At 37.9% G+C, this 14,394-nt stretch overlaps 2 protein-coding genes and 1 non-coding gene across 3 annotated transcripts; 2 read left to right on the top strand and 1 right to left on the bottom strand.

The window, feature by feature from the left end:
• The first annotated feature begins 5,470 nt into the window (after window positions 1–5,470).
• LOC112165291 (5'-adenylylsulfate reductase 3, chloroplastic) lies at window positions 5,471–8,220 on the top strand. The gene is made up of 4 exons (XM_024301782.2): window positions 5,471–5,643; window positions 5,731–5,868; window positions 5,961–6,087; window positions 6,817–8,220. The coding sequence occupies exons 1-4, from the start codon at window positions 5,574–5,576 to the stop codon at window positions 7,853–7,855; spliced, it is 1,374 nt and encodes a 457-aa protein (XP_024157550.1). The 5' UTR covers window positions 5,471–5,573; the 3' UTR covers window positions 7,856–8,220.
• Window positions 8,221–10,844: 2,624 nt separating this feature from the next.
• On the top strand, window positions 10,845–13,617 carry LOC112165781 (glucan endo-1,3-beta-glucosidase 1). Its single transcript, XM_024302427.2, has 4 exons — window positions 10,845–11,275; window positions 11,364–12,650; window positions 13,201–13,228; window positions 13,327–13,617. Exons 1-4 carry the CDS (start codon window positions 11,194–11,196, stop codon window positions 13,499–13,501), a joined length of 1,572 nt encoding a protein of 523 aa, XP_024158195.1. The 5' UTR covers window positions 10,845–11,193; the 3' UTR covers window positions 13,502–13,617.
• Window positions 13,618–14,233: 616 nt separating this feature from the next.
• On the bottom strand, window positions 14,234–14,306 carry TRNAF-GAA. The gene has a single exon. It is a non-coding gene; the product is annotated as a tRNA-Phe (tRNA).
• Window positions 14,307–14,394: the final 88 nt, after the last annotated feature.

Here is a 14,394-nt window from a genome sequence, read left to right as displayed (position 1 = left end):
CAATATATTCTAAAAAATAAATATCATAATCAATTCAAGTTCTCGCTACTAGAATAATGCAAATAAGCATCACTTTAATTAAATCGGTTGAAAAAATCATTGATGTAAAAAAAAAAAAAAAAAATTGTTACATTGCTTATCAGTTTCTTCGTCGAGTTTATATGAAAACGTTGTTGACAAAAATGATGAGTTAACCGTGTTACAAATGGAGGGTACTAAAAGTATATCAAGGATTAATTTTGAGGTACCAATGTGATAGTTTTAGAATGTTAAGTATCAAATTGTTATATGGTTCGAACTTTGGGGACCGTTTGTGACATCTACTCTTGAAACTAGTTTCCTGTTTTGGTGTTAACCCGATTAATTCAGTATATTAATTTGAACGACGTGACATTTACTCTTCAAACGTTCCCGTTTTGGATGCATTTTTCCCATCCAAACTCCTTGCCGTTGTAAAACGTTCATGAACGACGTATATGCCTATGGAAAAATGCATGGGTTGGTGGATCATAATTATCGATGTGAATTGAAAGAGATCAGTTGGATACTATCTTTTGATATTGAGAAAAAGGAGTTTGGATAGACTCCTCATCCCAACTTTCCGAATTTGCAACATTTTTTTTTTTTAAGAAGAAGAAACTTTCATTGATAAACAAATTAGATAGATACATCAGCTTGAAGTACATTAGAGAGCTATTGCAGCCCGTCTTCTATCCAAACTTGAAATGCAAGAAACAAAAGTGTGTTTCTAGCTAAAGCATGCGCTACCTGATTATATTTCCTAGGGAAATATGTACAAATAACAGAAGAAAAAAGATGAAACAAGTCTTTAACCTCTTCAACTAGCATTCCCTCCACAGACCAGTCATCACTTGTCTTGCAAAGATCATTAACTACAGATAAAGCATCTAATTCCAGAATGAGATGAAAGGTGTGAAAACTAGATTGAGATAGCACCTGCAAACCCAACGCAGCCGCATAAATCTCTGCTGCCTTAACACCAAATATTTCACTAAATCCTTTAGAAGCCACAATAAGAAGATCACCTCTTGCATTGCGTAAGACTGCTCCCATACCTCTAACACTATATACATCATCCAAAGCAGCATCTACATTTAATTTGAGGAAAGGGAAGCTTAGGGTTACCCATCTGTCATAATTACTTGTTGGAGGTGAATGTTGAGGAGGTCGAGTGTGTAGGGAAACCCACTCTAAAATTGAAGCTTGAATCTGTGAGAAGAGAACAGAAGCAGGGATATATTTGTTCTGAAAAATTTCTTCATTCTGTGCTTGCCAGATTCGACGATAACACATTAAGACAAAGATCAATTCCGATTTAGAAAGAATAGAAATACCAAATTTGAATAGTTCCTTAAAAGAGCCATGTTTCTACCCTCCCACGGCAGTATGAAAAGAAGTGAGCAGCCAAACTTCTTTGGCTTTAGAGCAAGACCATAAGACATGTACTGTAGTTTCATAGCCCATTTTGCAGCGGGAACAGACCGGAGAAGACAATAGATGTCGTCAATGTAAATTAAAAGCACAAGGCAAGATGTCATGGATTGCACGCCAAAAAAAGACCTTTGTAGCAGCTGGAGCTTTCAGATTCCACACATACTTCCAAACCAGTTCTTCTTGTGAGTTAGAACTGCTTTCGCCCCCCTCGTTTCGAAATCTGCAGTTTTGTGCCAATTGATAACCACTCTTGACCGTATATAATCCAGGGAAATTCTAGTGTAGTGGTGGGTATCTCATACCTACATTTACAAAAGTGAGAACAAATTTTGTTGTCAAACTTGTAATTTGAGTCATACTTTGTGTAATCTTAGTTCTAATAATGGTTATTACACCTCTTACGACATTTTACAAGTTTTTGAACAAATTTGTTGTCAATGTTGTAATCTTAGTTCTAATAATGGTAATTACACCTCTTAAGACATTTTTACAAGCTTTTGAACAAATTCGTTGTCAATGTTATAATTTTTGTTTAACTATATGTAAATAATGTAAATGAATATGGTAACTTTTGTTCTCAATGTTGTAATTTTGGTTCAAATACTTGTAAATTTTTGTTCAAATAGTTGTAAATGAGGGTATCTCATACCTACCAGTACACTAGCTTGTCTCTATAATCCATTTCTTGTGTAATGCCAACACAATCTATCTGGAGTAGGAGCTATCGGCAGAGGAATGGAGAGAATTGCTTCAACCTCTCTTGACCAAAAGCTGTGATGTAATAATTCAATGTTCCAATAACCATGCATCCACGGTAATCAACTCAGAAACAAGAGAATTAAAAAGTAAATTTGGTGGGGAGTAAATGCGAAATGTGTATGGAATAGGAATCCAAGCATCGCAAAAGATGAAAATTGACCTACCATCACCCACCCTCCATCGCAGACCAGAAGCAAATAGTTCTCTACCCCAAAGGAGGGACCTCCATATCAGTGAGCTTGATCTCCCAACAAATGCAGGTAGAAGAGAGGAAGAAGGATAGTAGCGCCATTTATACAGCTTCATAACCAACAAATCAGGAAGAGAGAACAATCTCCGACATTTTTTGGCTTGATTAATATGAGAGGATCGATCTATGACTCGTTAATATGAGAATGTTTCCATACTATGATTGGCAGATATGGACGTTGAAAAATTACAGCCAATGGTGGGAGAAAGATTATTGCATAGACATATCATATATATATGCGGATATGCCTCTTTATAAGCTCCTGCACAGCTATAGCGGGAGCTTGGGAGCATGGCATAGCCTCAGTAAGTTCTCTCCGTTCAACTTCAAATCTTGAGTTTCACTTTTATGATCTGAGAAGTGGTAACACGGTAGGCACACAGCTTAAATTCCATATGCCAGGGATTTTTCATATTTTTGATTATACACCAAGCTTGATTTCGTTGAAGATATATGGAGAACTACTCGAGTCTATAGAGTGGCCAAACTGTATTTCGAAGCTAAAAATACAAAGGATCAAGTAAATTTGCTTAGTCTTGTATCATTTTCTTTTTTAATTTCTGAATTTTTTTGTGGTTAAAGAAACTTATCTTCTGTTCTATAATTGCTGTTGGATCTCTCAAGTAATTGTTAACACTATGCCAGTGCCAGATTCTTTTTCAAACTAGGGTTGAATTTCATTTGTTAACTTCGTGCTACTTTCAGTAATACAGAATATATTCTTTGTAGATTGAATTTCCCTGTGGAATATGAATTTCATTTGTTAACTTCGTGCTAGTTTCAGTAATACAGAATATATTCTTTGTAGATTGAATTTCCCTGTGGAATATGCCAATCAAACTAGCTATTAGGCAATTATAAAAACAAAACAACTTCTATTTGTATCTGCATCTCAGGGCGTTGGTCCCTTCTTAGCTCTCTCTATTATAAAATGTGGACAATAGACTCCCAACAAAAGCAAATATTGATGTCTTTATTGTTAATTAGGTGATTTAGGTCATTGAAAAGAATCCTCACAGAGCCCCAAGAGTCAAATTCATGGGCGTGTGGCTGCTGGTTGCCGCTTATAAATTTGATCCTCACAACAGAAAATGCAAGAGTGAGGGATAATATCTCACAACTTACGACTTAATCTATTAATCATATCCCTCAACGTTCAATATTTATAAATTAAAGATTTTGAGTTGATAAATAAAAAATCTGCATCTTAAGCTTAATTTGTTAATTAACTTACAACATAGACATCATTTATTTTGTGTTATGATAATATAAATGAAACGGGTTTGTGGTGACTTAAAAAGATTGTCTACATAAATTTAAAAAGTTAAAACTATTTACAAGTAGGAGGTTATGAGTTCGAAATGATTATATAACTTTAAATTCAATAATGTGATATATGAGTAGTATAATTAGTCTCCCCCTATTGCCCAAATCAGTACTCTTGCGAACCAACAGAAGCATGAATTGTCTCCCACATATACCTGGTAAATCCTTCTTCCCCACTTTGTGTATAATGTGATTTGATCGTTTTGTTTCTTGTTCCCACTAGATAGTTGGCTTCAACCGCCTGCTTTTTTCAATACGTTAATTTTTCTGTCTTGCACTCCAGCTCTTTTCATTTGCTTTGAGAAAATAATTGTTATATACCCACTCAATATAAAGAAAAGCTACCAGATCTTTAATTTCACGTATGGTGGTCTTTTCTTAATTATCAGATGTCCTATGTTGTGTTTAAATTTTATTTTTAGATGGAATCACGGTACTATTCCATACATCGCTTTCTTAATGCTAATGCATGATCTTATATATAACAGCAAAATACGATTTGGTCAAAATTGGGTTTCTTTCTAAAGTTATCAATGCCCTCCTCTTCTTCTTACCAAGAGCCGCCCCAATCTTAATCAAGAATTTTTCTTCGATTTATCGGTTTTTCCTTCACAGAAAAGAAAGTGCAATATTATGCTTGTAATGGTAATCAAACTTGAGATTTATCATTCACTAAATTACTTCATACATGTCACTTGAGCTAAGACGTTGACTCTCATTAAAAAGGGTCTATCCAAACTTGAGAAAGAAGCGTAAATTTTCCAATCCATAATGAGTGGACTCTGTTAATATCAAGCACAAAGTACAGGTCTGAATTATTACCACAAAAGAGCTCAAATTGCCTAGACAGATTATTCGACCCACTAGCATAGAATATACCAGCAGTCCAGCACCATACTTATTATATGGTTTGATTAATTTCAAGAACTAAAAATCCAATAAAATGAAAGGCCTTATACCCACAAAAACCTTTTATGTCATCTCTACCCACATATGATGCAAAAACTTATTAGTCCATCACATAAAGGAAATGAAAATTGAGAGGAAGGTGCAAGGGCAACCAATCATTAGGTCAAATACCAACCACCATTACATGAAAGATCTAGAGCAACTTGAATGTCTGTATCAAAATTAAATTTTTGGTTTCTTGCTCTGAAATAAAAAGAAAGAAGAAAAATAATTAGGGTGAAAGGAATAAAGCCGTGGAGTATTTTTAATAGAACTGTAGATACATTAACAGACTTTGACTCTACTTATCACATATAGGTTTTGTAAGCATTCCTAATTTTCGTTTTTATTGATGTTGTCTAGAGATTTTAGGGAAAACACAATCTCTAATTTATTTATTTTTTTATTTAAATAAATACTCATCGAGGTTACAAAAGAAATTGGCAAAAAACGACGAGAAGAGTCTAATAAAATTGACCACGAAGGTAGGAAGGAAGGAGGGGCTTTGCGCAGGTCTCAGCCAGGGGCTTTCCTTCCCCCCAGAGGGGCCCACCACCACGTGACGAAAGCGATGACAGAGCGGATTGAGTCCACCAGTGACCGGAAGCCACGTAACGGAAACTCCTATTTCGGTTTAGGGAGCCGCGAAATCACGTCCAGGTTCAATGAACCTGAAAGGCCGCCCCTTTAATCGAGTCCTTATATAAACAATTACACCCTCTTCAATCCTTCATTCCAAGTTTTTTCTCTTATCAGATTCTGGAAAATCCTCATTATCATCATCACAACAAAGAAGAACGAAGAGAAGAGTTTGATTCTTTCCAATTCCTAAGAAATGTCTCTCTCTGCTGCCGCTTCGTCTTCTACTGCAATCTCTGCTCGGACCTTCTCCTCTGACCTCAAAGGTACGGGCTTTTGTTGCTTAATGACGAATTCTCTTGATTCGAGTTGGGAGCTTTGAATTGAAATTGAGTATGGATTTTTCTGTGCAGCTCCGCAGCTAGGTTCGTTTCGCGTGCCGAACCAGGCGGTGACGTTTTCGCAGAGGTGGAGCTCGGTGAAGGCTGTGAATGCTCAGCCCAAGAGGAGCGATTCGATTGTGCCGCTTGCGGCCACGATTGTTGCGCCTGGTAAAATTCTTGCTGTGAATTTTGATTTTTTTTTTTTTTTTTTTTTGTGTGTGGGCTTACTGACATTGAGATTGTGGGTTGAATTTTTGCAGAGGAGGTTGAGAAAGTGGAGGTGGAGGACTATGTGAAATTGGCTAACGAGCTTGGGAGTGCTTCTCCTCTTGAGATCATGGACAAGGCTCTTGAGAAATTCGGCAACGACATTGCTATTGCCTTCAGGTAATTCATTTTTTTTTTTTTGGGTTCATTTCTGCCTCTGTACTATCCTGTTTCGATGATTATTAGTGAGATTGGTTGTGAAATGTGCAATAATTGTTGTGTTAATGTGTTGGGTTCAAGTTTGGGATTCAAATTTTGAGTGCAGGACATAGTCTACAAATGTTGTTATTTTCTTAGTTATTAGGAATAGTGGAGTGTGGCATGTGAATATCTTTTGTATGAAGAATCTGAAATGATCCAATTTGTGATTGCTTTAGCAATACTTTAGGTTGATAGATTATTAAAAAGAATAGTGATGACTGATGAGTAATTATAAATTGAATGGGGGCAATTGTTTCAAAGTAATAATAATATATTGTCAATGAGACCTGCCCAAGACTTATTTTCTTGTGAAATTACATCCTGCTTGTGCATACGTTATCTAGAATGAGGTGGGATTGTCGATGAAAGCTGGCACTTTAGCTGATTGTAGTACGGCCCTTGAGACTTACAAGTTAGCGCTACATTGTAATTGTGCTTGAGATTTGGTTGCCATTTCCTAGTTTATCATTGAAGAAATGTTGTATGATGTTTTTATGTTGACTTGAGCTAACTGTGAGTGGCTAAAGATAGTTTATGCCTTCTGATAATTGCTTAAAGCACTTGAGTCAATAGTTGTTGCAGTGAGTAGTAGCCAGTATATAGTAGCCATTTCATTTTCATTAATAACAAAGATCTCTGTTTATGCAGTGGAGCTGAGGATGTTGCTTTGATTGAGTACGCACATTTGACCGGTAGACCCTACAGGGTGTTCAGTTTGGATACTGGGAGGCTGAACCCAGAAACATATCAGTTCTTTGACACAGTTGAGAAGCACTATGGTATCCACATTGAATACATGTTTCCTGATTCTGTGGAAGTTCAGGCATTAGTAAGGAGCAAAGGGCTTTTCTCTTTCTATGAGGATGGACACCAGGAATGCTGCCGTGTGAGGAAGGTGAGGCCCCTCCGAAGAGCCCTCAAGGGTCTTCGTGCTTGGATCACTGGCCAAAGGAAAGATCAATCTCCAGGTACCAGGTCTGAAGTTCCTGTTGTCCAGGTTGACCCCGTTTTTGAGGGTTTGGATGGTGGAGCTGGCAGCCTGGTGAAGTGGAACCCAGTTGCTAATGTCGAGGGTGTTGATGTATGGAACTTCCTTCGTGCCATGAACGTGCCTGTGAATTCACTGCACTCCCAGGGATACATTTCAATTGGTTGTGAGCCATGCACAAGGTCAGTCCTACCGGGACAACATGAGAGAGAAGGAAGGTGGTGGTGGGAGGATGCCAAGGCAAAGGAGTGTGGTCTTCACAAAGGCAATCTCAAACAGGAAGATGGTCAAGCAAATGGCAATGGAAATGGAGCTGCCAATCCCAACGGAACAGCCACACCTGACATTTTCACTTCCCAGAATTTGGTCACCTTAAGCAGGCCTGGAATAGAGAATTTGGCAAGACTTGAGAACCGGCAAGAACCTTGGATTGTAGTACTCTATGCGCCTTGGTGCCAATTCTGTCAGGCAATGGAAGCATCATACGATGAGTTGGCCAACAAGTTGGCAGGGAGTGGTGTGAAGGTAGGAAAGTTCAGAGCAGATGGTGAGCAAAAGGAGTATGCCCAGAAAGAACTTCAACTCGGAAGCTTCCCTACAATACTTTTCTTCCCGAAACACTCTTCTCGGCCAATCAAGTACCCATCAGAGAAGAGGGATGTTGATTCGCTGATGGCTTTCATCAATGCCCTTCGGTAATGGAACTTTTGAAATGCTTATAGAAACTAGTCTAGTAATTTCAAAACTCAGAAGTTCAAGCTCCAAGCCATCTCTTCATGCCTCAAAGGGGAAGTCAACATTCAGTTGGCAAACCAGCCAGAGTCAAAAGATAAAGCTTCATTGATTCTTCTTAGAATCGATGTTTAGAAATTGTATCATGTTTATGTTTTGTATCGTGGGTGCACTGTATTTACCGTGTATTCTCACCTGAAGTCACAGTCCCTTTGGGACAGATAGGTCTTGTGCTGTTTAGGGTAGAGATCGTCTTGTATGAGTCAGTTTTGAATGTTGAATTGGAAATTATGTTTCTTGTTCAATGTATCATATTTCAGAGTATTCACTTCTCTTCTCTTGCAAGTTTCCACTTTCAACAAGCAGAGCACCTAAAGTTTGAATGTTGTGCAAGATCCTTCCACTTTGAGGGTCTGGTAAGAAAATGTTACTCAAGTTCAAAACAGAGTTAAATTATTGCTGGGTACTCGATGGTGGGCTCTAGTTACAAAGTTCTGGGTTTCCTATATGTCAGTTTGCTCAGATTCTCTACCCCCATTATTTTTTGTCATAGTGAAAGGATCTTTCATGTTTCTTTAATCCATGCCATACAAATTTTCATAGCTGTCTCAAGTCTCAACAGAAATTGAAATACAGTATTAGCTTTCTGATAAGTTCATAATTTCATACATTTTTATACCCTTGAATGTAGGATTCTAGACTTAGAACTTGTCATATTTGAGTTATTTACTTTGTCTTTGTGTTTTGCAGGTTAAATTGGAGAAAAGAATGATTTGGTGGAGCTTAAAGTCAAACGCAGAATTGAAAGGGTGTTTGCTATCCCAAGTGTCCAGAATTGTCTCTGTTGTGAGTCAACTTTGAGGATTAAACTGTACCTTCTCACAAGGAATTAGCAGGCGAGCCATATACCATTGGAAAGATACGGATGTTAGCTTTCTGAGGAATTTTACGAAAGTGGATTCGCATTCCTCTGGAGGAAGTTATGATGATTTAAGTGAACCTAGTTCGGGAAAGCAGATTCTGACGGATCTTGCATATCTTTTCGGAATCTGACTTGTGAGTCCCAAGTCCGTTGTTCTTAGCACTCAAATGGAACAAGACTGAACGTATCTGACATATTTTAAGTAATTTCTTGCGTTGACTATAACAACCTTGTGTTTCTTTGGAGAGAAGAAATCTATTCCAAGTTGGACTAGAAGACTTAAGAAGCCTAAGTTAAGTAGGAATTAAAAAAGAGACATACAAGGCAGAAAAAGAGGACGTCTAGAGAGAAGAGGCGGCTTGGAGAGCAGATTGAGAGGCAACAAGAGCAAGAGGAGTCACCTCTATCTTTATTCCTCCTTCACTATGTTTTTCTTAGTTATTTTTATTGTTTCTTTTTGCTAAATTCCTAAGCTAGGGCTGAGATGAAGCCCCTAGTATGACTATTCTACTTGTTTAGTTGGTTGCTATTGAATTTCTGGATTTCTATGTTAAACTCTTAATCACCGTTTCAATAGAACTTTTATTCAAAATCTTTACTCGGGATCAATAAGACCTAGGTTTTGTTTATGAGTTATTTGGTTGGAGAACATGATGCTGGATCAATGAGTAGATGTTTTCTAGGGTGCCAAAAGATAATTCAATCTTGTGATTAAAGAGTTGTGAATTGAAAATACAAGTGCTTGATCATAGTCGATATTCTTGTTTGCATGATTTCCTAGTTCTTTTGTGCTTAATGGAGTTGAACATGTTTGCTTGAACCTGATCATTAAGTGAAGTAAATTATAATTTGGCTACTTGAGTTCTATATGAGATCAATAGGTTAGAATTCATAAGTTAGAAGAACTTTGGCATATGTCCGGGATCAATAAGGCTCATGTATGGGAATCATTAGCATGAAATCTAGGGAATTCAATGGTTGTCAGCTAGCAATAGAGTAGAAGTACTAGGTGGTGGATTCGAAGTCTTAGCATTCAACTCTCATATTTTTTAACCTTCTAAAAAACCCTTCTCTCAATTCTTTTGTTTCTATTCTTAGTTGTTTAGTTATAATTTCAATCATCACAATCTTCCCAAATGTTCGTTTATTGTTGTGTTCAATTGGTTATTTGAGTTAGAATCAATTCGAGTTTCAATCCTTGTTGGAACGACCTCGTGCTTACACTAACTATACTACAATCGATTCGTGCGCTTACGAGTAATCATTTAAAACACAACACTTTCTATGTTACAGTTGAGAATACCCAGATGGTTGGTTGAACTAGATTTTACATTCCCTTTCCTCAAGCAATAAAGAAAGAACAAGTACTTTTTCTTTTGGCTAATGAGGAATGCACACTGTTTGAATTTCATATCAGATTAAAGGTCAGTACCATATGCTGAGTTGGAATTTTCTCTAATGAGGAATGCGCTGTTTGAAGAAGAATAAAAATGAAAATCACAGAAACCATCAGACATTGAGTCTTTGTTTTATCAAATCTGAGAGCCATTGTTGGTGACCCACTTCTCTAACTTGTGCCCGTGACTCACTACTTCTGGTGATTATAGTACCGGAGATGCTCTGTGCTTCTGTTTTCAATGACACTAAAACACTATGCTTCTGCACTTTTGGCTGGCATTTGTCTCTCCCATTTTTACTGCTTTGACATATTATTTAACAGCAGGATTGGTATAACAGCTCCAAACACTGCTCTGTTTCCTCTAATTGACCAATTCTTCTATAGTGCTTCGAAATATTAAAACTTCGGAAACAATAACGAATCTAACAGCTCTCGGATATCTTTAGCACTAGAGAATTTCCACTTCTCTGTCATCTGCTATTCAAAATTTGAATCAGATTAAAAAAAAAAATCTAGTTACTTTCATGGTCCCCCTAAACCTGTAATTATTTTAGGTGTTTAACGACATGACATTCTCTAAAGTTCTTCCATTTCAAGTTTTTCCAACTATATTCCTTTATTGCGCAGCACTGTTTGGGGCACCAACCAAATCAGAAGGGAAAAGAATCAAGGAAAGTTGCAACCACCCTCTTTAACATCCTTTCTAAATTCTACAGAGGCCATTCCAGACATTTCCCTTTTAACTCAATGACTGTTCACTCTTGCATCACTGTCTTGAGAGTCTTGTCTTCCTTTGTTCTCCGCACTGGGCAATCTCTTTGGCTCAACAACCAAAACACCAGAGGAGAGATAATTATTATAAGAAGGAAAAAAAAAAAAAAAATACCCACAACAAAACTAGTGGAAAGTTTGAGAAGATAATGCAAGGTTCTGTAGCAGCTGAACCAGAGTTAGCAGAGGAAGAGGAAGCAAAGCTCCTCTCCAATGGCATGTACTAAGCTCCACCTCCCAACCCTCTACTTCTTCTTGGTCATCCTCACTCTACTACTCTCCACATCCTCAAAAGGTAACACCTTTGATTGACTTCATTTGCTCAAATTCAAGTAGCTAAGAAGCACTTTTTTCTAAAACTCGGAGGGGCGTGTTTTTTGCAGCTCAATCTCCTCAAATTCAGGAGGAAGACAGAGAGCCATTTGTTGGAGTGAATATAGGCACCGACGTTTCGAATCTCCTCTCCCCATCCGACCTCGTTTCGTTTCTCCAACTCCAGAAAATCACCCACATCCGTCTCTACGATGCCGACCCGGACATTCTCAAGGCCTTGGCCAAAACCAAGATCCGGGTCATCATCAGCGTACCCAATAACCAGCTCATCGCAATTGGGTCCTCCAACACCACCGCCGCTTCCTGGGTCGGTCGAAACGTCGTCGCTTACTACCCACAAACCCTAATCACAGGCATTGCGGTTGGGGATGAAGTCCTCACCACAGTGCCCTCTTCAGCTCCTCTGCTTGTTCCTGCAATTGAGTCCCTTTACAGTGCTCTAGTGGCTTCAAATTTACACACCAAGGTCAAGATTTCGACTCCCAATGCGGCCTCTATTATTCTTGACCCTTTCCCTCCTTCTCAGGCCTTCTTCAACCAGAGCTTGAGTGACATTGTGCTGCCTTTGCTTCGGTTCTTGTCGAGAACCGGGTCTCCCTTGATGATGAATCTGTATCCTTACTATGTGTTTATGCAGAACAAAGGTGTGGTGCCTTTGGATAATGCCCTGTTCAAGCCTTTGACGCCCTCCAAAGAAATGGTTGATCCCAACACTCTGCTTCATTATACGAATGTGTTGGATGCTATGATTGATGCTGCTTATTTTTCGATGAAGAATTTGAATGTGACTGATGTTATGGTGCTTGTTACCGAGAGTGGTTGGCCTTCAAAAGCTGATGCTAAGGAGCCTTATGCTACTATTGACAATGCGGATACTTACAATTCGAATTTGATTAAGCATGTTTTTGATCGTAGTGGGACTCCTTTGCATCCTGAGACCACCTCAAGTGTGTTCCTTTATGAGTTGTTCAATGAAGATTTGAGGTCTCCGCCGGTTTCTGAGGCCAATTGGGGCTTGTTTTATGGCAATTCTAGCGCTGTGTATTTGCTTCATGTTTCGGGGAGTGGGACTTTTTTGGCTAATGATACAACAAACCAGACATTTTGCATTGCCATGGATGGGGTTGATGCAAAGACTTTGCAAGCAGCTTTGGATTGGGCTTGTGGACCGGGGCGGTCTAATTGCACAGAGATTCAGCCTGGGGAGAGTTGTTACTCTCCCAACAATGTGAAGAGCCATGCTTCTTATGCTTTTGATAGCTATTACCAGAAGCAAGGAAAGGCTGCTGGGTCTTGTGATTTCAAAGGTGTAGCCACCATTACCACCACTGACCCAAGTAAGTGCTCTACTTCTGCATTATAGTTCAAGCTTGCAGTTTTCATTTTCTCATTCCATTGATAATTTGATATTGAGGGCTTAGTTCTTTCAACACTAGTAGTTTAGCTTGGTGGATGTTTGGGTAGTATTGATGACTAATGAGTAAACACCCAATTTGGATCAAGGCTTAAGGCTTGAATTTGAATTTCAAGAAGCTTGGATTTCATTACTTGATATAGGAACAGTGTATTAGTCATAGAGTACTACACAACCAAGCAACAGGTCATGAAGTCTGATGATTTCTGAGACTGAAGAGTGGTGTGTGGTTCCCATCTTGACAGTACAAGTTGGCTCTTGTGAATGATTTGGATTTCTTATATGAATGGAAAGTGTAAAGTATGATTTTTCCTTAGATTCTAGAGCTTCTACTCTTGCAGACAAATTTGCATCATTGTGACCTTGGATCTACTAAAGATTGTCTTTGTCCCAAGTGGGCTCCACATAGTTTGTATATATACTTTCTCAAGAGTTGATAATAATGCAGTTCTTTTTTCTCTATCTACTTGCAGGTAAAGGGAGCTGTATATTTCCTGGAAGGTGAGACTTGAAAGACCTGTTTTGGTTGGTTATGTTAGATTTCATTTAGCAAGGTTAACTTGTTTAACAAGCTAGTATTCTTGTTTGTAATTGTGCAGTAAACAAGTGAGCAATATAACAAAGCAGGTGGTGAATTCAAGTCATGCAAGTGGTGCAGCAGAGAGGTTAAAATTCATTGGCCTCAGCAGTAAAAGACCAAGTGCAATTAGCTGGGTGTTATATGTATTTTTTGTTGTAATTTCCCCTAGTTTGTTATTCTTTAGTCCCCGCTGAGGTAGAAATAAAATAATTTTTCGAATGTATTATTACCTTATTGTATTTGTTGATAATCGGTAATAATTTGCATAGAGGGTGCTTGTTTCATATATGCATCATTCTTTGGTAGACTACCAGAAAGTGTTAATTTTTCTCTCAACAAGTCAATGATGTAATTCAACAGAAGGCGTAAATAAAAAGGAGAAGAAATGGTAAGGAAAAAGTTGGACTTCTAATACATTCCTTATTCTCTTGAAATTAAATTGATTGTTAAATTATGATAAAGGAGGCTCCCTCCTTTTTGTCGACTTCAACTTCAGTAGACTACAAAAAAAGTTCCCAAGTTATTAAAAAATACATCCGATGCTGTTATCTATTGGAATGATGTAGAATATGTTTCAATCATGTTAAAATGTTGTCACTATCAACATATAATCAGATCACCAACTCATCATATGAAATTGGATATGCAAACAAGCCAAATTTATACATTATGATACTATGATGAAAATGAAGAATCAAAAGGGTAGAAGTTTCCTTCGAAGGGAAAAAAAAGCCAAATTTAGACATTATGATACCATGATGAAGATGAAGGTTGAAGCATTTGTACCAAAAAGAGCATTTGTATCAAAAAGGGTTGAAGGAAAATAAAAAAAGCGAAATTTAGACATTATGATACCATGATGAAGATGAAGGTCGAAAAATTTGTATTAAAAAGAAAAGAGCTTAAAGGAAAAAAAAAAAATAGAATGCGGTGAAGGTGGATCGAACACCTGACCTTCAGATCTTCAGTCTGACGCTCTCCCAACTGAGCTATCCCCGCTGTTGTTAACAATTGTAGACCTTATCTTAGTTATTATTTATTTCAAGATATAGAATCTAAACAAAACAGAGAGGATCTTGATCAGAAC

Source organism: Rosa chinensis, chromosome 5, assembly GCF_002994745.2.
Source record: "Rosa chinensis cultivar Old Blush chromosome 5, RchiOBHm-V2, whole genome shotgun sequence".
Taxonomy (NCBI): domain Eukaryota; kingdom Viridiplantae; phylum Streptophyta; class Magnoliopsida; order Rosales; family Rosaceae; genus Rosa; species Rosa chinensis.
The sequence above is the reverse complement of the archived record's forward strand: the minus strand, read 5'-3'. Positions and strand labels throughout refer to the sequence as shown.